The 25,381-nt window shown below is 40.1% G+C and overlaps 1 protein-coding gene across 3 annotated transcripts in view; it reads left to right on the plus strand.

Annotated features, from left to right (window-relative positions):
• Positions 1 to 25,381, plus strand: part of GLDC (glycine decarboxylase) — a 68,110-nt gene that overhangs the window by 1,429 nt on the left and 41,300 nt on the right. For all 3 annotated transcript variants that reach the window (XM_081066752.1, XM_081066754.1, XM_081066753.1), the window contains exons 2-9: positions 145 to 223; positions 8,823 to 8,958; positions 16,956 to 17,120; positions 18,352 to 18,429; positions 19,468 to 19,615; positions 19,922 to 20,118; positions 21,521 to 21,617; positions 24,094 to 24,199. In XM_081066752.1, coding sequence (XP_080922878.1) covers positions 145 to 223; positions 8,823 to 8,958; positions 16,956 to 17,120; positions 18,352 to 18,429; positions 19,468 to 19,615; positions 19,922 to 20,118; positions 21,521 to 21,617; positions 24,094 to 24,199 — 1,006 coding nt within the window. The remainder of the gene's footprint in view (positions 1 to 144; positions 224 to 8,822; positions 8,959 to 16,955; positions 17,121 to 18,351; positions 18,430 to 19,467; positions 19,616 to 19,921; positions 20,119 to 21,520; positions 21,618 to 24,093; positions 24,200 to 25,381) is intronic.

A 25,381-nucleotide genomic window follows, 5' to 3' on the forward strand; every position in this document is an offset into this window, starting at 1 on the left:
GAAAAAAAGAAAGAAACCCTAATTAAGCGATTTAAATAAGGTTCCCAAAAACCTTTGTATATGCAAAACACAGGTGACGCCTTTCACTCTGAACGAAGCCCATTACTGTCTTTCGTGTTCACGGCCTTGCGTTTTTAATTATAGAGCGTTGATGAACTGATGGAGAAGACGGTCCCCGCCAGCATCCGTTTGAAAAGACCCTTGAAAATGGAAGACCCTGTTTGTAAGTGGCCGGGAGGGCTCCTTAGACGCCGCTTGCTCTGGCCTATTTGTCTTCTATGGTTTATGAAACTCCAGCTCCGGGTTAGGATTGCTTAGGACGGGGAATGAATATGTTTGTTAAAATAAAACAAATGAGGGTACCTCAAGGGGCGGGAGGGTGGAATACGTAGTTTGAGGAGAAGTCCATTTTGTACCCTCGGGTGGAGTACGTGCAGCGCCTCCCTAGGGCTTTCTCTGCGGGTTCTGGAAGAGCCAGCAAAGGCCGCGTACAAACACGTGCCCCACTTCTCAGGCCCTACTGAAAGGCAACAGTACTGTTTAAGTCTGAATGATGATTTTTATAGAGAATAAATAAGATTAATGCTTGGTTTAGAGAGTTCAGTTGACTCATACAGTTTATTAGAATTTTATTTTGTGTTTAAAATGTTTTTAATGGTCTGAAGACTGCCTTTCAGAGATCTTCCAGGACTGAGACAGGAATGTGCAAGTCAAGGGGACAGGCAGAACTGAAAGGCTCCCCCCGCCCCCCCCCCCCACCTTTTTAAACCAGAAAGAATTCTCATGGGGTTATCTGGTTTTGAATCATAGAGATTCAATAACCTCTTTTACTTAAGGAGTCAAGTGAAGAGAAGTCAGTCTTTGTCTTGTTTTAGGTTTTAGGACAGAGAGGATATGTGGAAGGCAAGCTTTATTTTGTTTTAAAGTAGACAACGAACGTGAAGTGTGAAGCTGGTCCACCTCCTGCTGGCGAGTGTAACTCAAGCTATGCGGAGGACTGCTCCCATTGTTTGTTTCAAATCTGAGCCAGTTCACCTGATGGCAGGGGCCTTGCCCTGTAGAAGAAAATCTGCACATTTTGTTCGGTTGAACTTGCTAAGACCTAGGAATAGCTGGAGCCTTATCTATTTCAATTTGAAGAAATCAGAATCCTGGTTCATTGGATATTTAAAGAGGGAATAGTTGTATATTTTTCGAGCAAGACTTAGGTGAATATTTGAACAAGTCGGTGCCTTCCTGAGACTTTCGAAGTCAGAGAACGTTTAGGTCAGCCCTTTTTACCATGTAATTTAAAATAACATGTTATTTAAGAGCATTAGTGCCTAGGAAATGTGTCAGAAAAATTGTCTGTCTTTTGTTAGTTCAGCTCCTTGTTTCCAGCTGAACAATTTGAACATCGGAGAATTACATTTTCTCTCTCTCTCTCCCTTCTTCTTTCCCTTCCTCCCTCCCTTCTTCTCTCTGTCCCTCCTCCCTCCCTCCCTCGCTCCCTCCCTTTCCTTCTCCCCCTCCCTCCCTCCCTCCTTCTCCTTCTCCCTCCCTCCTTGGAAGAGCGCTCCAGCTAAGTAATTTGCAACTTAAATGTAAACTTAAAACCTAGTGGCTTCTGAGATTTGGGACTGGTTCCATCTGGTTAGTCTGAGATAACACAAAGTATTGCAGGGTCAGGAGTCCCCATCCTTGCCCTGAAGTGGACTGGCTCTCCAGCAAAGAGTGAGCTAGGGGTGCGGTCCCGGCAGAATGCATCAGGGAGGCATCAATGTTTTACGCTGAAGGGGGCAGATGTCATGGATGGTTAATGTTCTCCACCTAGGGAGAGCAAATTGGTCCCGGTAACCTCCAGTACTAGCATTTCCATTTAATAATGGGGCAGCGTTATCAAACTTTCACGTGAATGCCTGTGCTCTGTTGCAGTCAGAGGGGAATTCTGGACCAAATATTTGTTTACCATGTACAGAGAAAACTAGTAAAAGCTAGTTAGTCATACGAGTCTTCATTGCCCTCATAGCTGAGTAAACAGATTGTGAGAACTAACCGTAAGCAGCATGTAGGCACTTGGATCAGTTCTTATGCAGAACTTAATAATCTCAAGCGTTTATATCATGTTTACCAGGTACTGGGCATTTTATAAAGTACTTTTCATGCACTATGAGGTAAGTACTATTATCACCTGTTTTAAAGATGAAGAAACCATGGCAAACAGATATGTAACTTGCCCAAGGTCACAGCTGGTAACTGGGGAAGACAGAATTCAACCCAGGCACGAAACTGAAAAAAAAAAAGGAAAAAAGAATTCAACCCAGGTAGTCCAACTGCAGTGTCCACACTCCCACCACCGGTCTATACTATCTTCATTGTGTCCCCTGCAAGGGGGCGGGTGTACGAAGCAGAAAACTCCTGTCCTGGCTCTTCTGAAGTATCCAGTTTACAGATGTGCACAAATCCAGTCACACTGGAATCATTGCCATTTGCCCACTGCCCTAGTGGAGACACCGCAGCATGCTAAGAGCACCGTGTGGGAACACGCCACTGCAGCCAGGGTGCAGGACCAGGGTATTGCAGGCTAATTAGTGATGCTCTGTTGGACAGGCTGGGGGAGGCTGCTGCAGTCAGAGGGACCAGCATGTACAGGACAGAATGGCCTGACAGAATCGGAAGTACACATGGCTCATCTGTCAGGCAGGTCGTTTCCCATCACCTTGGACACTTTTAAGGAGGTTCCTTAGAAGAATACCTTGATTATCAGGTGACTTCTCAGGAAGTCATACTTCAGAGAAACAGGCAAAACTACTCAGTTCAAAACCCTATTGGTTTCATCCTATTAAGTGAATCCTCCCTCCCTCATCCACATAGATACACAAAGAAAAAAAATTAGAAAGATATATGGCAGTGGGAACATTTGTTTCTCTGGATGTTGCCACTCTGGATGATTTTAGCTTTCTTTTTGTTACTTTGCTTTTTCTAGATTTTCTACAACAGCTATGTTTTCGTTTTGTAATGAATACAAAATTTAAAAGTATTTTAAAGATGAAACCAATCACTTTTAGGTATGGTATGCCTCACCGTATACTGTTTTCAGGACAGTCGTCTCAAATTAACAAGACTGAACTAGCGCATAATTTCACAGAAGCTGCAGGGTTTAAAGTTTACACAAAATTGCACTTTGCTTATTGTGAGCATGCTTAGCAAGAGAGAGGAGAAGCTAAACTTCCTAATGTTCAAACTGGTCAACAGAACTGAGCAGCTAAGCTGTTAGAATGAGACTTTTGATGGACTTGGTGGAACTCAATGTTCTAAGCTGTATCACTTAGAGTGATTTTTAATAAATGGTTAATGTAGGGCAGTGAGCAGAGGGAAGCGGTGTTGTGTAATGCAGCTGCAGGTGGTAACTCTGTCACCCAGTGGAGTTGGGTACGCTCCTGAACTGAGCCCAAGGACACCTAGGTAGGGCAGCTGTTCTCCAGGCTGTGGATGTCCGTTGTCTTCCAGCCAGATGATGTCTGTCGTCAGATCCTGCCTGTAGACTCCTCAGTCTGTGACAAGGCTTTCCCTTGGCCATCTGGCTCCTCCAGTTTCCAGCTTAAATGAATTATTATTTCATCTTTAAGGTGATTCTAGTGGATTTTCTTTATGCAATTGTGGATATAAACAAAGACCAACCAAATGAGGAAAGCAAACACTATTTATTCTGAACTTGCTGGAGGAGTTAGCTTTTGTTTTGGCAAAGGAGTGGTAAAGCCTTATAGTGGAATAAAGGAACGGCTTCAGGTATTACCTCTTTGGAAGCTGTTGGCATGCACAAGCTGTAGGTAGGCTAACTAGAAACAGGGCTTCCTATGTGATTGGTTAATGGGTGTATATTTGGCTTTGTCTGGTTGGTCCTAAATTGGAAGCAGGGACCAAAATTAAGGACGCTATCAGTTATTAATCAAGTTCTGGCCATTTGGGTCAATTGTTATAGAAGTTATTGTGCAGGTTCCTGGATTGTCACTAGAGATAGCAATCTGGCTTTCTGCAAATCTAACTTATAGAAGGCTTGCTGCTGGGGTGGTTTATTGTAGGTAAGGGGATTGATCTTCTGAGTAGGTTGCTGTAGGGTGTGGGTGAAAATTCTATGGTTATATATGGTCTGGCCTGGTTTAGAAGGGTCCTGAGCACAGGAGCTTCTGTCCCTGTGGAACTGGGGTAGGTCACCCTCCCAGCACAGGAATGCATTAGCCATCACAGAACCTACATTGACATAATTATCACCCAAAGTCCGTAGATTACCTTAGGATGTAATTACATTCACTCTTGGTGTTGTACATTCTATTGGTTTGGACAAATATATAATGACATATATCCACCTTTATAGTATCATGCAGAATAGTTTCACTGCCCTAAAAATCCTTTGCAGACAGATATATATTTTTTTTAGCTACCACATTCATTCAAACACACACTTCTTATGTTAAATTATACTGAATTTTATCTAACTTTATAAAATATTCATTGCCATCAAAATGAAATGAATTAAACTGTATTGTAAATATAATGTTACCCTTGAGGACTATTAAGGTACATAGGACCATTGTCCATACACTCGATGTCCTAGCTTACTTACTTTTGTCACCATTGAGTTATAAGCTACTATTACCAAATCTATTTCTACAGCTTCCTCCATCTGCTTTCATTCATTCCTCATTTATTAAGACGCTCCTATGGAAGATAAGATACTGTTTTAGGCACTGAGTATACAAGAATCAGGAGATAAAGGATGATAAAGATATGATCCCTGAGTGTAGGTTACAACTGGTAGGGAGACAGTAGCTCTACAGGTGTGCAAATAAGATGACTGTTTTGAATGAGGCTATGGCATGAGCAGAGTCATGGAAGTGTGCACATAACATGGTTATCTGAGGTATGGTGAGTGGACTACACATGTAAAACACTAGGCTGCAGAGAGGCATGAAAAGCAAGGAATGGAGGGCTCCAAGCCCTGATAAGGGATTTGTTTTCCTCTGTGTTATGAGACATTACCAGTTTTTACAGAGGGAAGTGCCATGATTCAACATGTGTTTTGTAGAGTGCCTCTGAGGTCAGAGGCAAGGAGATGAGCTGTGAGATGGCTGGAGAGTTTAAAAGTGAGACGTTGAATGCATTAGTTCAGGTCTAGCAGGAAGCAGTCACCAAGATGACATTAGATATATAAGAACTTTATTGGTGGTGGGAACAGGAGAAGACTGTTGACTCAGTTTTGTCCCTGGTGGAAGGGGAGACAGATGGCAGGGGGTTGGGGAGGAAGAGTCTTAGACTGTAGCACATATCTAAGAAAGTTTGGTCAGTCCGAATGGGAGTCCTCGAGCCAAAGTTGCAATGAGAGAAGTCCCCCATCTTGCAGCTCTGCTGGCCATAACAACATACCCACAGGGAAGCAAAAAAGAAAAACAAATACTCTAGGACTTCCACCCTGATTCTCATTTCAAACTGACCATTTGACCTGATTACATAGGTCAACTGGTGTTCCAGATAAATATTGTGAATTTTGATGTTTCTCTGTACATTTCTCTAGAAAATGTTCATAGATTGAATGAAGATAGGCAGTGGAGAAGACCTCCCACAGAAAGTGTGACCCAAGTTCAAGGAGTAAATAACTGATATGGCGCCTCTCGTTCCTGCTTCCCCACTATGGGGAGCTGCTCTGGTTTTCCTGCAGCTGACCTAAAGATCTTGAACCTGTGTATCTTTTGGGAGAGCAGGAAGAGATATAGGGTCCATATACTCTTTTGGAGCCAAGGAGTCATCAGAAACACAGCTTGGACATGCCTCTCAGCTCCTTTCAGCGGGAGGTGCCTGTCAGAGGGGGTCTAACTCTTGAGGGGCATGAGGGGTTGGATTAGGTGGGGTGTGAATTGGCTGATCAAGAAAACGGAGAAGAGCCTGGCAGGATTAGGGCGAGGTGGGTCAGAGCCCCAAGTCAGGCATGCATGGTGCCGTCCCAATCACATCTTGTCACATGGGGTGGGTGCCCCTCTGCCAGGCCTGAAGTCATTTCAAAGAGTTTCCATGTCGTTATTCTATATGACCCAGAGCTTATGGGTCCGTTTGCCTTCCTGAAATGAACAAATTCTGTGATTGTCACAGACTTTGGGTTTGAAACCTTCCTCTACAGGGGGAGGAAACATGAGGGAGTAGAGTTTATGCTCTGTGTAAGTGAGTTTAAGCCAGGCTGTTACGGGGGAGACAGAGGGGTGCTACAGATGCTTAAGCTGCATATTAGGAAGGAACTGGTACGCAAATTCTGATTTCCACTCCTCAGAAAATCCTTATGTATGCTATCTTTCATGGTTTGTTTATCTTGGTTGAGACCCTCAACCCCACCCCATGCTTTCCTGAGCAGCTTTGAAGCCACAGACCCACATGTTAGCAAGGAAAATGTGCCAAGGCAAGCTCTGCTCTGACATTCTAGTCCCAGCTTTCCCCCTAAGCCTCTGGCAGAAAAAGGCCTTTCTGGGAAAATTCAAACATAAATGTGCTGGTTTTCAGCTCTGATGACTTCCTTGGAGACCTTTTCCCAGTATCTTGCCAAGCACACGGAGGGCAGGGAGTGGGAGGGAGGCGCTGACGCTGGCTCAGTGGTTGCTCTGTTGGGTGCTGCTGGGCTGTCCAGAAAATGCTGTTTGGACAAACAGCCACTGTGGGGACTGACAGGTACCTGTATCCATATATTTCACAAGGAGGATTTTGTTCTGGGCATAACCTTTTAATTTAATTTAAAAATTTGAATAAGTAGCATAAGCACATTGTCCAAAATTAAAAAAACACGAAAAGATATATAGGGAAAAGCAAGACTCCTTCCCAATTATCAGTCTCTTGAGAATCATCCCAGAGATATTCTGTTAATATGCAGCATATGCATATATATTTATTTTTTAAAAAATAAGTATAAATGGCGGAATAACATACTCTCTCTGGAAACGAGACGTAATTTTTTTAAATTGTCAAAAAAGCAACAGCAAAGCATGACTACATTTTTCCGTATAATTGAGTAGAAAAACAAATCATAGGGTTGTGTGTTTGGGGTAGTAGGTTAAGGGTGGGGAACAATGTGAATATGTGTGTGTGTTTGGGTAGGTATAGCAGATATCTTGACCCATACAGCTTGCCTATCCATTTTCATGACAGTTTTCCAGTTCTTGTCAAAATACATATATACAGAGAATATAGGCCCAGCAGTGCATGGAGTATTTAACAACTACATTGGCTTGTTCCTGTTAGAACGTATTTGGTGTAGTAGTTGGTACAATGCTCTCCTTGCTATTTCAGGTGCCGCTGTTGCAAAGGCTCTGATGTGTAATTATGTAAGGAGAAAGCGTTTATTCTGAATTCTGAGAAGCAGGAACAGTGAGACCCACCTGCAGATTCTTAGGGAGTGGTGCCGAGGCCACTGAACTCTGTTCTTAGTACATTAGCACTAGGGCATTATGTAATGCTTGAGGCAGAAGAATAAATAAGGTCAAAACAAAAAAAAATAACTAAGGTCAGAAGCCGGCGTTTTTGTACGCCAGAAAAGAGCTTACTGCTGAGATTCCTGAAGGATAGCCTGAGGATTTTCATGCCTGGGATTGCACAATAATGAACAGTGTCTGGCTGCCCTGCCAGGCTAGCCAGGCAGGTATCTGGAGAATGACAGGTTGTCTCCAAGTGTGTTTTAATGGACACTCTCTCATTCTATCTCATTGGTCCCCTAGTTGGTTTCACTGTTGTTCCCATTAAAGAAGAGAAGTGCTGGCATTGGGCACGTTTACAGGAGGACGCTGTTTTTGTCAAATTGGTAGGACAAGTGTGAGGAAGGTACACTGCTGTGAGGTTTGCTCTTGGGAAATCTGAACTCTCCTTTCTCCCCTTTGTCCACACAGCTTTTCTTGGGATGTGCTGCCTAGGGTTTCGATGGCACAATTAATTGCCTTTTAAAAATGCTTGTCTTACTAGGTAGGGGAAAAAAGGCTGTCACTTTGGAATTCAGGATCCCACACTTTTCTCTAGAAAGGTGTTCGTTTTCTAGGGAGAGAGGACCTAAATGTATGGTGGAGTACAGTGGTGGACATTGCATGGCTAGGATTTGTGCTTCTGTTTAGATCAGTCATGCCCGCAAAATTTGCTCTTAGAGACTGATTCTGCTATGTTCCATTTCAGGTAGATTCAACAGGTAGATCTTTGATCTACAAGCATTCCCCTTGTAACAGCCACTTGTTTTATGCAGTTGAACGAAACATCTGAAATTTTTCCCTCTTCTCTCCCTTTCTCCATGTCCATTGGATCTTGGCATCATTTAACATATTATGGTAACTCAACCTCTGGGCTCCTAAATACACTGGGTTGGCTCTTATGCCAATTGGGCCAAAAATGAGATTTCATTAAGTGGGAATGAAAAATGGCGAACAGTGAACAAACATTTGAAACAATTCAGACAGTAAGCTGTGTGTTTGGGAAATGTTTTATTTGGTGTAAATACAAAAGAAATGTAAAGGGGACAGAAGAAACCTGGAGTGAGGCAAGTGTTAAAACTGGGCAATTTTGACAAAGCCAAAAAACAAAAAAAGAAGAGCCAAAAAAATTTATGAGGAACCAACTTTGAGGAGTAATTGAATGCTGTTTGGGGATTTTTTTCAGATTTCTACACACAATATTTAGTGTTGTGTGTGGGGGGATGATTCTTATATTTTCCACATGGCTGTTCTCTGTATATAAATATTCAAACAAAAAGAGGGTTTAAAACTACAATTAGAGTTCTCTTTTGAGACATTTTCTTTCTGTAACATTTCTCTCTTTCCTACAATCAGGTGAAAATGAAATCCTTGCAACTCTACGTGCAATTTCCAGCAAAAACCAGATCTGGAGATCGTATATTGGCATGGGCTATTACAACTGCTCAGTGCCTCAGGCAATTTTGCGGAACTTACTGGAGAACTCAGGATGGTAATGTATTACTTGATTAAAAACAGGAGTACCCTGATTTAATTTGTATGATTCTCCCCATCCTCCCACGCCCCCCTGCCCTTTGAGCCTCATAACTTATCCACTGACACCTACACTCCCATGCTGTCGCTAACCTCCAGGAACCTACCTGGCTTTGGCTTTCTCTGGCTTGGGAAATTTCCTTGCTCAAACCTAGAGGAAGTAGAAGCGTCTTCCCAGTTTAATTCACAAAACGTTCTAGAGCTCTAAATTGTGGATGCCAGTAATCTCTCTCTCTGATAATGTCTATTCTGTCTTTGTAAGCATATTTGAGCAAGATGTCAAACCTGCAGAAGAGCAGATTCAGGGCTTTAATCTTTAGACACTGGGATTTTAGGCTATGTCTGATTCAGTGAGATGGAATCTTGGTCCATTGCCATCTGTCAGGATTTTAGGAATACCCATTGTCTCCCCCACCCTACTCCACCGCCAATGTTCTAGATTCACAACCAACTGAAAAAGAAGACATAGTGTCAGGTAAACGGAGATCAAAACATCAGCTTTATTACTTAGCACTTTGTAGAGAAAGAGAACATGTGTATTCTGTGAACAGGCTGTTAAAGAAACGATAAAGAAGGGGCTGAGCTGTGCATGCTCAGTTGCTTGTTCAGTTCTTACCTCACCTATCAGGTAACTCATTCACAGTTCTTTAGGTAGGGGTGTGTGTGTGTGTGTGTGTGTGTGTGTGTGTGTGTGTCTGTCTTTGTTCCTGCCTGCTCTGGCTGCCACTGATTGCACAATACTGAAAGTGTTTTTCCCTCACTTGAGGAAAACTTCCCAAGTCCCCTTCCATGCTATTTGTCTATTTTACATTGCTGTTTGCTGTATACTATAAAGATTGTAACAGAGGTCCACGTTCCAATACTAAACAAGAAGATACTTTGAATATTTTTGCCCCCAACCTGCCTGCATCTGCCCTTACCATTTTTTTTGAAATATATTTGTCCTTTACTTTTTATTTTTCATTAGTTTCAGCTGTACAAAACAATGAACTAGTTAGACATTTACACCCCTCACAAAGTGAAAACCCCCCTCCCCCAATCTAGTACCCCTCAGAGGACATTGTACGCATATAGCTGTTAAAATTCCATTGACTCTTCCCTATGCTGTACTCCACATCCTGTAACCATATATGTATACATATATATATATATACACACACACACACACACATACACATAATCATATATATTATATATATACACACACATAATGTATATTATATATACACATAATATATATTATATATATATATATATACATACACATTATATACATATATACACATAAAATTATTATTATTCAGCTTCAGCTTCAGGTGTACACTGCAGCGGTCAGGCACACCCTGGATATTTTTGACAAGCAGAGGCCATGGCTCCAAAGGTGCCTGGGAGCAGATCAGGGCATCTGCTGCTTCTGCCCATTGGGAAACATTATTTGACTATGGAGGAGGAAAGATGTGGACTCCTGGGCCTTTCTTTCCCTTGTATTTGGATCAGTCATTGTATATACCAGCATCTTTGAATTGAAACTATTTCAGCTGATGCCTTAGTTTCCAAAGGAATGTGTGCATTTATTTCCAGCCTAGAAACCAAGTGTGGAAAGGCGATGATAATTCTTAGGTGATTTTTTTTTTTTTTTTTAGTTAGTGTATGAGATCATTTTAATTTCTAGTAGGACTGTTATTATATGAGGACAGAATACGTGATTGCCTTTGCAATTGAAAAGCATTTATAGAAAGATGCAGAGATTGTCTTTTAGGTTAGCATATATAGAAAAAGTAAACTTTAGTAAAGGGAAGGTAGGTTTCCCTGTGGAAAATCATGGAACTTCTTCCGCATGAGCTTTTGAAATATCAAGTGCATACTCCAGAGCAATAAATCTTAAACATTCGCTGAATACTTTGCGTCTTTTTAAAAAACAAGTTTTACTTAATACGATTTTGTCTGAATTAATTTGAATTCTGAGTGACCAGAATTCTCACTGTGATATAATTATCTCATAAGAGAATCTCTTCTACCTGCCATTCTAAGACAGACCACTGAGACATCCATGAGTCCTTCGTTCTTCACGTGAAAAACAGAAATACGTGCCTGTCTGAGAAAATTCTAAGCTGCCATAATTTTTACTGTTTGTTCCAGTTAATACCTGAAGATAGGTATAGACCATACTTGTCTCCCAGCCTCTGGGAGGGTAGGAGCCTAACTTTTATGAACATCAGTTAGCAAATCCCGATGGGTCCCCATGGACCAGCCTCTTTCTTCCTGGTTTTTGTCCTTTTTCATTTCCCTGACTCTACTGAGTCTCTGCTCATTCTTTTCCTCCTCCCTCATTCTGTCTTTAAAACATCCAGTCCCCTCTAAAATACACACATGGTGGAGGGGGAAAAGGGGAGAGAGAAATGTAGACCCATGTAAGAATACAAACTTTGACATTTTGAAAAGTAAGCCTGACACCCTCCTTAATTCTAAACCTTGTACAAAGTGTGCTTCGTCCTAGCATTAGGCACGCTATGGCAACTATTTATGACATGTGAACTTACACTTTTTCCCCTTACCACCCACAAACATAACTGGTTTCTGTGTTTGAGTCTGTGAGTGAATGTGTGTGTGGCCACCAGCACAGCCCGTCGTCATCTGCTGCCTCAAGTCCAGACCTGTCGTTCTGAGGACCAAAGTGCTGGTTTACCTTAACGGCATAGGCTCGGCTAGGTGGGGAGCACAGCCCCTTTGCATCTTTCATCTGCTTTTGCATAAGTGCAAAAGTGTTCCTGCAAAAGTGAGAATGTTTTGTCCTAGATGGAGTTATTAGTGTTCCATCACTACAGGAGCCAGATCTGTTAGCATTATCACTTCTGCCTTGCCATCCGCACCCAGCTTTCTTTCATTTACAATATGCTCCATTTCTTTAAGAGGAAAAAACCATCAAAAAACTACTTTTTCTGCTTTGGGTATATGTGTGAATTTATGTGCATTGCTGAGGGCTCCTTTCCACTGTGGTGTTGGTAAAAGTTTGAATGGTAAACTCCAAGTTTCATTTCAAAAGCAAGTGGCCTGTCTTTCTTCCTATTATAAAATCAGCTGCAACAGTACATGAATGGGCTGCAGCATTATGGCTGTCTGAATACTGGCCAGTTGGCCTTTATTCGTGCTGGCTGTACAGAATATTCACCATATTGCTTCCTGGCTGTGAGCTGATGTGTTCATTTACTTTAGGAGCTGCCAGCAATTTGAGAGGGAGACAATGCTGTTCTTTGCTTTTCAGTCCTGGTTTTTGGGCGCATTTTAAATATTGTTCCTTTCCGTTCTCCGAAAGCGGATCTGGACCAGAGGGTGCTACAGCACCTGGCCAGTGAGTGATAGGGAGAGCTGTGCACATAAGGGTGCTAGACTTCACATTATCACCCTTCTGAATGGTTTCCATAGAGACGGAACCAACAAATTCCGGCAACGTGAGGTGAAAATAAATGGACAACATAGCCTCGAAAGAATACAAACATTTGGGCTCTTACAAGAAAATTTACAGCAGGTCTAGAATTTATTTTATGGAGTCCTTCATTCCAAATTTTCGAATGCTGATAACATCAGTAACTAATATAAAAAAGAAATCTACATTTTCTTTGTGGCTGTTTCTCTTTTGTGTAGCTTTGGCACTGGGATTAAAATGAGAGAATCTTATGAATGTTTATCGTACTGCAAAACACCCCACTACCTCCCTCTTTCTCAATTCCAAAAGAAAGTCACAATCATAGAGAATCGAAAAGCCAAAATCATAGAGAATACTCAATATTTTGGAGGAAATGTTAATGCCATGTTGAATATATGAAGCATTCTATTTAAATGGGACAAAATACATTCTTGGATATGCAGATTTTTTTTGTTTTCTAATATTAAAATACACCTAGAAACATAAACCAGTTGAGTGAACTAGTCAGTGGGAACATAGACATTGCAGATCAGACACATTTTCTTAATCACTATATTTTGCCTAACGAGGCAACTAAACCCTTTGATGCAAGATGACAGGCCCTGTGCTAGCATTTTTCTCCTAAAATGAAAGTTTATTTGGTATCTCCAGGATCGCGACTCACCAAGCTAAGAGTCCTTTAATAGATGATTCTGAAGACAGTTAATGCCTGTTTTATTTTAGCAGTGTAAAAACGTGTAGATTATTTAAAAAGTTTACAAGTAAAAGAAGTGGGCTCATCTATTTGTCATCTTTGCAAGAAAACAATTTTGAAGCTCTCTACCGTTAACAGTGCTAATGAGCATCAGCCTAAGTTTCAACTTATAAAAGGGTTGAGCAAGGAGAGAATGGCTGAGCGATAGAGAGGTAAAATTAAATCCCGAAGGCTGTGATAGAAGGAACGACATGGTCTCCGGTCTGAAGGACTATGCCTGGGAGGTTTGGGGCTTTCTCCTGCAGGTAATGGGAAGCCAGCCCTCTTTGAGCAGGAGAATCAAATACACACACTTGCACCACAAATATTCGATCATTTCCTATTTTAAGCACTGCTCTTAAAGGGATGTCAGAAGGAAGACTAATGGCAATAGGTTATTATTTGGGGCTAAAAAAAATCTAGAGTTTACTCCTTGAGAATTGGTAGAATAGTGGTATCTTTGAAGGAATAAGAATATTAAGGAAGCGGAACTAGTTTGTTTGGGGATCTAGTTGGATGAAGAACAGGAAATGTGAAGACAACATGGGATGTGATGAATTTCCAGGAAAAAATAGTTTCCAAGTAGAAATATCTAATAATAATATCTGAATAGAACAGTGAGTAAATTCTTTGGGAGAAGTCTATGAGTGTTTACTTTAAAAAATTTTTTAAAGACCAAAATAGAGAGCAAAAACAACTTTCTAAAACAACTAACATTTGGGCTGGATTTTACCATTTCCAAATGTGCTATATAGTTTAAATAAATTATGATAAATAAAATGATTTAATGCCATATAACAATGAAAATTATATTGTTGTATAATATTTAGTTATTAGAACTACCCATGGAATAATGTTAATGGAAAAAGAAATCATGATACAAAACTTTATAGAGTGTAATCTTACTTTAAATATACATATGATTATGATGTAGAAAAGAGACTGAAATCAATTAACCTGATTGTGGTAATACTTCATAAAATACATGTATACCAAGTCATCGTGTTGCACACTTCACTTTACATATATACAATTTTATGTGTCAATTATAACTATAAAGCTGGACGGGAAAAAAAGAATGTATAATGAAAAATCACAAGTCAAGAAGAAAAGGGACAGATAAGACAACAGAAAAATGGGCAGCACACTTAAGTGTACCCATCACAAAAGAGAAAAAGAAAAAGACTGAAAAGAAAATCATATAAATGTTTACTGTTGTTACCTTGGAGTTTTGGAATTATGGGTGATGTTTTTTTTCTTGATAGTTACCTGAGTTTTCCAACTTTTTACAATGACCATGTATAAAATAATCAGAGAAAGGTTGTGAATATGTTCCTGACACACATAGAAGATGGTTAATAAATAGTAGCTGATGTCTCTAACATTTAGAACATAAAATAAAAAAGGAAAAATATGGTTAATCTCACTGCTCAAAGAAAAATCACTGTTTACATTTTCATTGACTTGTTTTTACAAATTTACAAAAATAGTTTCACGGTATTTACACTTAACTTTTCAAATTAATATATCATGAGCATCTTCCGTGTCAGGAAACATATTCTTTTACACATCATTTTCAATAAATGCATAGTATTACATGCAACTGTCTAGTTTATTTAATCATTCCCCTGCTAGTGGATACTCACTTTGTTGTTCATTTTTCAATATTATATTCAGTGCTGTGATGAATTCTTTGGAGCCATCACTCTCTCTTCTTATTGTATATTCTATATCTATTAATATCATGGATATACTGAATCTGTCCCATTTTTAGATGGACTAGCTGGTACATGTGTATGTGTGTGTATACATGCATGTGTGCAAGTTTGTGTGTCAGTCCATGTCAAATAATGATTCCGAGTAAAATGAAAGTTTACAAGGCAATGTAAACATGTCTCAATGGTGGCCCTGCTGCGTGTGAATGTTTTATCTAATCTGAGGTCACAATTGCCCCTTGTCTATACCTTTTGTGTGACTCCATTTCTGCTCACATTCCCTTCCTACTTTGTCTGCATCGTGTATTGTGTGCCTCATTTATTCCAGTTCACCACCCACTTAGAATTTGGCAAAGTGATTACAGTTACTAAGCCTGGCTGTTAAAGGAGTTAACTGAAGCAAAAATGTACTCTGTTGCACACACACACACACACTCACACACACACAACCAATAAAAGTTTCATCAAAATTATTTCAGTCTTCACATTGTACTGCTTGGTAAGGCAAGCTTCCCCACCCCACTAACCACGAAAGGTAAGAAGAGACATTGATTTCAAAGCCTTCAAAAAAGGAAAAAAAAGGATGGAAATATCCTGAATGTGATTACGAGAACATGAGAGAAAGGAAACAGGCTTGGAAAAATGAAAACAAAAGAACCTAAAACTTTGTCCTAATACTCTTCTGGCATGGAAGGACAAAGTAAGAGATAGGAAACAACTTAATCACATGCTGGAGCATGGTACCCAATCTGACCCATGTGGGTGGTGGGCAGAGTGAATGGATTCTTGGTGAAGAGATAGCAGTTATAAGTCCACAGTCACCCTCTATCCTATCACCTTATTTTGTTTCTTTAAAATATCACTCTGAAATAATTTTATTTGTCTCTTTTGCCTTATTACAATCTATTCTTGAGATCAGGGACTGTTATCCATCATGCTTATGATATGTCACCAGAACCTATTGTAGTTCTCGGCACTTAGTAGGCATGTGGTAAATATTTGTAGGATGAGTGAATGAATGAAGGAATAAAAAAAGGATGAAAACACTGAGTGAGTTAACCTCATAATCCTAAACACACATTTTTGGCTAACAACTGGAGGAAATAAGATTAGAATTCATGTGTATGCTGCCTTCTAATAATTTTTATCCTTGACTTTTGATAGCTATGTAGGTAACTTACATAGACTCTTAACTAGATAGAATTCTTAAATAGACCTCTATTCATTTCTTAGGAGCACATAGAACTTCTGGTTAGTATAAAAGAAATATTCTTCCTCCAGAAAAACAAGTTTTGAGTATTAGATATTAGATTCTTGGCTATTTTCTGATTGTGAACTATGAATGGAATGAGCTTTTTAGCCAAAAGAAAGATAATAGGAAGTGAAATTTCTGTTTATGTCATAAGTACGCTCAAGTGGATATTAAAAACCAGCTTACAATAAAGCACATACATACAATAAGATTATTATTATTTTAATTTTATTGGGGAATAGTGTGTTTCTCCAGGGCCCATCAGCTCCAAGTCATTGTCCTTCAGTCTAGTTGTGGAGGGCACAGCTCAGCTCCAAGTCTAGCCGCCATTTTCAATCTTAATTGCAGAGGTCGCAGCCCACCATCCCATGTGGGAATTGAACTGGCACCGTATTGTTGAGAGCTCGTGCTCTAACCAACTGAGTTATCCTCTGGAAGCTGAGCGGCAGCTTGTCTTCAATCTATTTGTGGAGGGCGCAGCTCACTGGCCCATGTAGGAATCGAACTGGCAACCCCGTTGCTCAGAGCACGCTCTAATCAACTGAGCCATCCGGCCTCCCCTACAATAAGATTATTAAAATAGAAGTGTGAAATTAAAAAATAATGGGATAGGAAAGTAAGTCCTGATCATCCCCAAAAAATAATATTGTTACTGTGATTTAATTCTGAGCTTCCTTACAGAGGCCAAAAGGAAAGCTTACTGATCTATTATATAACTCTCAAGAGAGGTACACTTAATTTTCAGGTACTGAATTCTAAACTGAAGACATTTCGTGAACTTTTCTGAATAGTGGGGTCAAGGTTTGGACATGGCCTTTTGTGTCCCTCACAGGATCACCCAGTATACTCCGTACCAGCCAGAGGTGTCACAGGGGAGACTGGAGAGCTTACTGAACTACCAGACCATGGTGTGTGACATTACGGGCATGGACATGGCCAACGCATCCCTGCTGGATGAGGCGACCGCGGCTGCAGAGGCAATGCAGCTGTGCCACAGGTGAGAGGCCCAGCCTGAGATTCCGTCAGGGGAAGGGACAGTCTTTTTCCTGCTTTGTCAGAAGTTCTGGTATTTCCAGAGGATGCATTTCTAGAATTTGAATTGCTGGTTCATGGTGTATAGTAAGTTAACGATCGCTCTCCAGTTTCTGACCTTCCTTCCTTCCTTTGCCTTCTGAGTAACTTGAGCTTGCCTTCCTGGTAGAATTCTCATGTAGACGGTCATCTGGTTGGGAAATCTGCCCACCAGTGTATCTGTCTGAGATTTTGTGCCTCTAGCCTTGAATGCCCAAGTAAGTCTCTTCCTTGGCTTCCACAGATTTGAGGGGCGGTGAGCCCCAAATTTGCTCAGCAGCTATGGCGGCCTCTAAGTTCCAGCCGCAGGCCCTTCTGCTTTCCAAGTAGCCCTGTAGGGTGGGTTTAGGCTCTTCCTCCTGTCATGGATGGACAGCTACAAAGGAATGCTGCTTACCCACTCCTGGTTATTATTCTGGTTATTATTCTGAGCTTTTCACTCATTTTCATCTATCTTTTCCTCATCCACTTTCTCACTACTTTCCCATTCACGACCACTGATTTTGCTAAACGGTGCTGGAATGAGAATTGTATTTCAGTAGAAATCTATTCAGCAATGGTCACTATCAATCATTAAGGACTCAGTATTGTTTTTATACTGTTGACATAAGAAACGTCCAAACCTGTAGAGAATTTTTGTGAGTTTGTTTGAACCAAACTGATGACATATGCTGGGGAGCAAGATCTCAAAGGCTCCAGAGAATAACAGGTTTGCAGCTTCTTTTATGCATTTGAAATTAAGGAGGGACTGTAAGGAAGATTACACAGGGGTGGGAAGAAGCAAGGTGTGGGGAGCAAGGCGAAGACTGGATTATAGGGTAGTCAACAAGAGATATGCTTTCTTGTGCTTAGGGCTTATTTCAAAGGTGTGTTAACTTAAATGCAAGGAAACGGTGGGTTTATCTTAAGGCAAAGATAAACCTTTTATTAAAGAAGTTATATGCCTGGGGCATGACTACCCACCGTGACCTGCCCAGTTAAGAATTTATTATCGGATTACCTTGTGAGATTACTTCCCGGAGAATCTTCCTCCCCCGCCCCCCCACCCACAGTGCTATGCTTAGACTTTACCTAAGTGCAAGCTTTGGTTTACATTCTTAGAAGGTACTCTTATTTCTTTAATGTTCATCTTTAAATGTGATTTTCCTTTTCAACAGACACAACAAGAGGAGGAAATTTTTTGTTGACCCTCGTTGCCATCCACAGACAATAGCTGTCATCCAGACTCGAGCCAAGTAATTAATTTTATTTATATTTTGAACTCAGAAATAATAGGCTCATCTCGGCTGATTTTCTCACTTACTTCCAAACTAATTGGAGGTGAACTGGTTTAAACTGGGGCTGCTGGGTTTTACTTTCCCTCCCACTTTCTTCCCAGGATCTTGCTGGTTAAGTAAACTATGTCAGAGTTGAGGGGAAAATACAATGGCTTTAGTTGCTTTTGCTTTGTATTAAGTTATAATAACGTTTTTTTTGTATTCTGTTTTTGTAAAAAGAAAATTTTAGTATATGTGCTGCCGAAGCGAGCACAAAAAGAAAATTTTAAATATTAAAAGTTTCAACAGTTTTGCAGAAACTTTGAAAAGCAGACGGAAAAAATGGAACTCTCACACAACTGTGAAGATTTTGTGTGTGTTCCTGCAAACATAGTTATAGTCTGTTGTGGGTATAAAATGATGCAGATGAAAGTTTATTGTATTTGCTTAGTGTTCTAATCAGATAAAACAGACAGTACATCTACCACTTGTGGGTGTGTTTGTTTCCTTGCTCCTTGTAAAAGCTGGGTAATCTCCCTGCCACCCATTCCACCATCTCTTCAGAAGGGGTTTCTCATGGATGTTGGAATTAGATGGTTTCAGGAACCTAAGAAAGGTCTCCTCCTTGTCTTACTGGTGGTTTTTCCATTCACCTAAGACTGATTCGGTGTGAAAGTAGCCATGTCTCTGTTGGTTCAGGTTTTGGTTCTTTAGCCCTAGGAAGCCACGTTTTTGGTCTTCTCTCAGGAGCTGGTTCAGACAGGAAAGGGGGATGAGTGGTAAGGGTGGAAGAGAAAAACAGAAGCTGAGCCGTTGAATGCACTGAGTTGGTGTGAAGCACTGTTATTACTGAAGGGCCAGGTGTGGAACTGGGGTGTGTTTGTTGGCATGGGGTCGTGGGGAGACATTGAGGAAGGACAGAGTATGAATGCTGTATCATGGAAAAGAAACTGTGGGTAATTTGATTTTCCCTAGTAAACCAAAAACGTGATTGGTCTTCGTCTTCTCTCTTTCTAGATATGCTGGAGTCCTCGTTGAGCTGAAGTTACCCCATGAAATGGACTTCAGTGGAAAAGACGTCAGTGGAGTGCTGTTCCAGTACCCAGACACGGAGGGGAAGGTGGAAGACTATGCCGAACTCGTAGAGAGAGCCCATCAGACTGGGGTAGGCAAATCTCCTTGTGGGGGCATGTCTCAACTTTGAATTATTATTATCATTTTCTGTAGCTTTATCACCTGGAATGGTAAAACTGTCTCCTCCTATCTCCCTTCTTCAAGTTTGTTTTGTTCATTGAGTCCTAGCACATAGGAGGCACTCAGTAAGTATTTTAAATGAATGAATGAATAAATGAAGTTCACGGGATATGAACCAACACTGCTGAGTCTGCCTATAATAGAGATAATTTGTTACTCTCCCACTACTCTCAGGGAAAGTAACAACCTTGTCCATTTTCTCTTGTTTCCTTTCTAGAGCTTGGCTTGCTGCGCTACTGACCTTTTAGCTCTGTGTATCTTGAAGCCTCCGGGAGAATTTGGGGTAGACATTGCCCTGGGCAGTTCACAGAGATTTGGGGTGCCACTGGGCTATGGTGGACCACATGCAGCCTTTTTTGCTGTCAGAGAAAGCTTGGTGAGGATGATACCTGGAAGAATGGTGGGAGTGACAAGGTAAACAGCTCATGTTTCTCCACTTTTGTGGTGATGGTTTTCCCTGCTCTGTCTCTTGATCACAAAAGTTGTTGATTGCTCTTTGAACTCTACTGGGTCATTTTGGGTTGATTAAAGAAATGCACAACATAGATTCAGAAGAGAGAATCTGTTTGGATCTGAACGAGTTAATGCCTCTTCTCAAATGCCATGAGTTTGTACATATTTGAAAAAGTGTGTATAATTCACAACATATTTGTACTGAAGTCATATAAGTGAATTTATTTAGATTGATGAAAGCCTGGAGAGACTGAATAGTTTGGGTGTGTTTTGTATCTAACTAGTTTCTTTCTTGGAGGTGTCATGCCACATAATTATGTAAAGAAGGTGCAATGAGAGATTGTCATGCAGACACCGAGTAGGATCCATGTTATTTTCCCAGAGGCCTGCCACTGGGCCATTGGAGTTACTTCCAAACGTACTTTCTTGAGTGCTTCTAACTGATGAAGCTCCTCAGATTAACAACTTCGATGAATGCCGTGAATATTATTGGGAAATTTAGCATGATCTTTTTGACATTTCATAAAAGCTGATCTATTAAAGTCAGTGAGTGGTCTGAAATAGTGAAGATGTGATGGTGTGAAATTCTAAAGTACTCTCAGTTTGCCACAGGATAGGAAAAGGCACTTTACTTTTTAGCGGAAAAATAACAGTTCCTTAAAGTATTTTTACATTCGCTTCTTTCCGTGATGTTTCTTCACTAGACAAAATGAGGCAAAGGGCTTTCTAATTCAAAAATTTTAATGTTAATTATTAACCCAATAATTTTTACACTTGATCTTAGCCAAAAGGCCGAGAAGCGATTAATTAACCCAATAATTTTTATATTGAACTTACACTTCTGGAAAATGGACCCCAGACTTTGACGAAATAAAGGATAAGTCTGCTAAATCTTTGTGTTTATCCAAATTTTTAATTGCATTAGGAAGGGAAAAATTTTATTAGGGACAGATAAGTTGATTAACATCATTTTTATTTGTAGATAGTCACTTCAGATTTTTAGTACAGAAATGCTGTTTCCTTTGTCTGATATTTCCCTTTATCCTGAGTCTGCCAAGCAGCCCAGAGTTAAAGTTAATTCTCAATCACCATTATTATATGAATATTAGGCTGGGTAATTCCTGGAAAATTTCCTTTTAAGGTTTCCAGCCTTGTTGTATATACATATCTCTTGGTGCCTCAAAGTGCAAACTAAAAATGCATAGTCCTATTTTAAAGAGGATGATTTGGAAATTGTTACTTTATGGCCCAAGTAAATTTGCTACATTTACTTCAACCTGGGAAGAAAAGAAGAAGGTCCATTTATGAGAACTCCTGGTGCTATGATTATCTGTGCTAATTGGGTGTTTTATTCTTGGCTCAGAGATGCCACCGGGAAAGAAGTGTATCGCCTTGCTCTTCAAACCAGGGAGCAACACATCCGGAGAGACAAGGCTACCAGCAACATCTGTACCGCTCAGGTAGATCACATACCTGACCGGCACATTGAATGAATGCCTTATATCTATAGAAGTGAACTACTCATTCAGCCACTCAGTTGTTCTTTAATTTATTCACCACCTACTGAGCAGTGTGCATACCAGAAGTGTTAAGATCTTATTGGTAGAGAAATCTTATGGTCATGTCAGAACCAAAATACAATGTATTTTACTGGTGCTCTGTGCATGCATACCCTTCACACTTCAAGGTCTCTAGCATTCTTGTCCATAGGGCAAGTTTATTATGGGTGGTGATTGGGTGCCGTTTCTTTGGGCTGCGATGGAGGCCCTCCAGGATAGGGTGAGGAAGGCAAAGTGAGGATCTTGAGGTGACTGTACTTGAGGGGGATGGTCCAGATTGGCAAGCTGGTCGTGGTCATAGGGTACTCTTACTGATAGGCATTCCTCAAGTGGGTGGGGTAAAGAAGAGGAGTTACCTGGAAGTTGCCCAAGGGCTCAGGTCAGGGGGAGCGGCGTTTTCTAATATCCAGCCAACTCCTAGGATCAGGTGCAGAGCCCCTGCTGAGCATGTGATCTATTCTCGGTTCATCTCTAGCATTCAAGGTCAGAGAAGGAGGGAGAGCTCACAGATGCTCTTCCCTCTCAGGGCATTGGCTCAAAGCACCACGACCAGGTTTTAGAAAATCTTTCCAGGAAGGCAGTAGTAGATGACAAGGTCTTTTTATAGTTGGTTCTATAGCCATTGGTCTTTGGAGCAGTTTCCTCATTGATTTTCTTGTATGATCTTTTTTTTGCCTCTGGAAGGTGGCTGCTTCTTTTCAGGGAAGAGCTCTTCTAGTATCGTAGGAATGAGCCGGTTGTCACAGTCTTTTCCTCTTTTGACAGCAAATGGATCTTTATACGATGCCTTTACTTTCTGTAGTTTACCCTCCATTTGTTGAATTCTCTGCTTGCAGATTTTCCCTTTCTCTGCAGCTGACTGCTCCTATCTTGCCCTTTCTGGTCATGTTCTTCCACAAGGTGTCTGATCATAAATACATAAGGGTTTTAGAATTTCCCAAGTGAACTGGAGCTGTCTACAATAAACAAATCTTATGTTTGTACATTTTAATTTATTCCAGTTCATTATAGCTGATGTTTCATTTTTTAACTTGGATTATAAAAGGCTCTATCTTTTTCAGTAATTATTTAAGTGATGTTTACCCCGGAGATCACCATACTCTTGTCTTCCTTGATTTTCACCTTTTGATTCTGGAAATCTCTATATTATCTGTTGTATTTCATGCATTTCCTTTTCATGATTGGTTGCATAAAACAATTGCCTGTAACTCCAGTGCCATTCTCTTTGTTAGCTTGAAATTATTCTCTTTTGTTAAGAGATGACTGATAGCTTTTGAGTTGTTCTTTGGACACTCTATGTCTTTGGAGGCTTGAGTTTGCACAAGTAACTTAGGATGATATTATGTGGTTAGAAGGCTGCTTACTGGCCGGATCTAAGGTGAAAAAACAGGTGAGGGACGGGGCCAAGAGGAGGAGAAGCAAGTGGTGGGCCGCTGTCACTTTCCCCTAAGGTGATGCTCTTTTTGGCTTCTGGCCCTAGCCATCCTCTTTTTATCCTCTTCCCCAGCCCGAGGTGCCATCACAGAGGTCCCTTCCTTGCTTCCCAAGCAGGACTCCTTCACTGAAGCATCTTTGGAACTGTGTCCCTTATCTCTGAGAGAATCCAATGCCATTCCTTTCTGTTTTCTGTCACACTGGAACACACACTTCCCTGTAAATATTTTCATGAAACTTCAATCCAATAGTCAAGAGATATATATATTTATCTAAGTAAGTGACCTTGATGTCAGCAGGAAATAAGCCAGTAGGTTCTGGTTTTCCTTTTTTAATATATGTCCTGCCAACTCATTTTGGTTTTATTCTCCTGCCTCCTGCATTTTTATCTTTGGGAGTTCTTTGCCACATATTTTCCCATTCATCTCTTGGTTGTTCAGATTCAGCCTCTAGTACTTTATTTAAGGCCTTAGGAGAATTATATTCCCTGAGTTCTTCTGGTTTTGAAAATTTTTGTTGCTTTTATCCTTGAGGAACTGTTTGATTGAATACAAAATTCTTAGATCTCCCTTTTTTCTTTTCCTGAGCCCTTTATTGCTCTCTTGTCTTCCAACATTAAATTTTGCATTTGGATGTTTGATGACAGCCTGATCTTCCCCTTTATGTGTGACATGATTATATTACGTGGAACCCTTTTATAATGGTCAAATACGAAGGTTTAGCGTAGTTACTCCAGAGCACCCTGCATGCTGTATTTCCCCCGCAGGTGTTCAGGCATGTTATAGATGGTCTCTGACCATCATGGAGAATGCAGGAAATCTGTCATGTTGCTTTGTCTCTGTTTTCTATTTTCTTCTCTCAAGTGAAAATAATAGTCCCTCCCGCTAATCAGCTTCCATCACATTGTTGAACATGATTCTTTAAATGTTCTCTGTCATTTTAGGCTCTCTTGGCGAATATGGCTGCCATGTTTGCAATCTACCATGGTTCCCGTGGGCTGGAGCATATTGCTAGAAGGGTACATAATGCCACTTTGATTTTGTTTGAAGGTGAGTCAGGTACCTGTTTTAAAACTTTGGTGCATAACAGCACTGATATACATGAGTAAGTGAAATTGAAAACTCATTGCATGTGCATACTGTATATAGAACCGAAAGTCAAATAAAGAACTGGGAATATGTTCAACTTCTGCGACAGACTGAGTTAGTCTTTTTAATATGGAGAGCTCTTATTCACTCCCCACATCCCATACATGAGAATGATATAAAACCCTCAGAGAAAAATGGGCAAAGGACATTAAGTATAATTTTAAAAGAAATAACTACACAAATAAGTCGTCAATGAACATATATAATTTCAACCTCACTATTACTCAAGGAAATGTAAATTGAAACAATAAAATAATTTTTCTCCCATTACACTGTCAAAGATGAAAGAGAATGCTGATAATTGGTATGACTTTTATAGAGCACTTAATATGATCAAAACCTTCTAAAATGTGCTGACAATTTGATCCAGAAATTCTACTTCTAGGAATATATCCAAAGGAAATCATCAGATAGGGCTGTAAAGGGTGTCCATTGAAATACTGTTTAGAATTACACAATCTTGAAAATAGCCTAAATGCCCAATAATAAGTAATTAGTTAGATTATGGTACATCTGTAAGTTTGAACATAAACAGCCCTTAAAAATAATGATGGGTTTTGATTGGTAGAAAAGCAAAATTATCATGATATATTAAAAAAATTTTTAAAGGGTAAGGAAATATATGTATGTGACCTACCACACACACACAACTTCTAGAGGAATATATACCAGAATGTAACTACTAGTTATTTCTGGATGGTGATTCCTCTCCCCTTTTTTATGTACCGTGTTTCCTTGAAAATAAGACCTAGCTGGAGAATAAGCTCTAACGCGTCTTTTGAGCAAAAATTAATGTAAGACCCAGTCTTATTTCACTATAATATGAGACCGGGTCTATAATATAATATAATATAATATAATTAATATAATTAATATAATATAATAAAATAATAATATAATATAATATAATATAATATAATATAATATAATATAATACCGGGTCTTATATTAATTTTTGCTCCAAAAACCGCATTAGAGCTGATTGTCTGGTTCGATCTTATTTTCAGGGAAACACGGTATTAGGCTGGTGCAAAAGTAATCGCGGTTTTTGCAATATTTTTAACCTTTTAGACCACAATTACT

This window comes from Rhinolophus hipposideros, assembly GCF_964194185.1.
Source record: "Rhinolophus hipposideros genome assembly, chromosome: 11".
Taxonomy (NCBI): Eukaryota; Metazoa; Chordata; class Mammalia; order Chiroptera; family Rhinolophidae; genus Rhinolophus; species Rhinolophus hipposideros.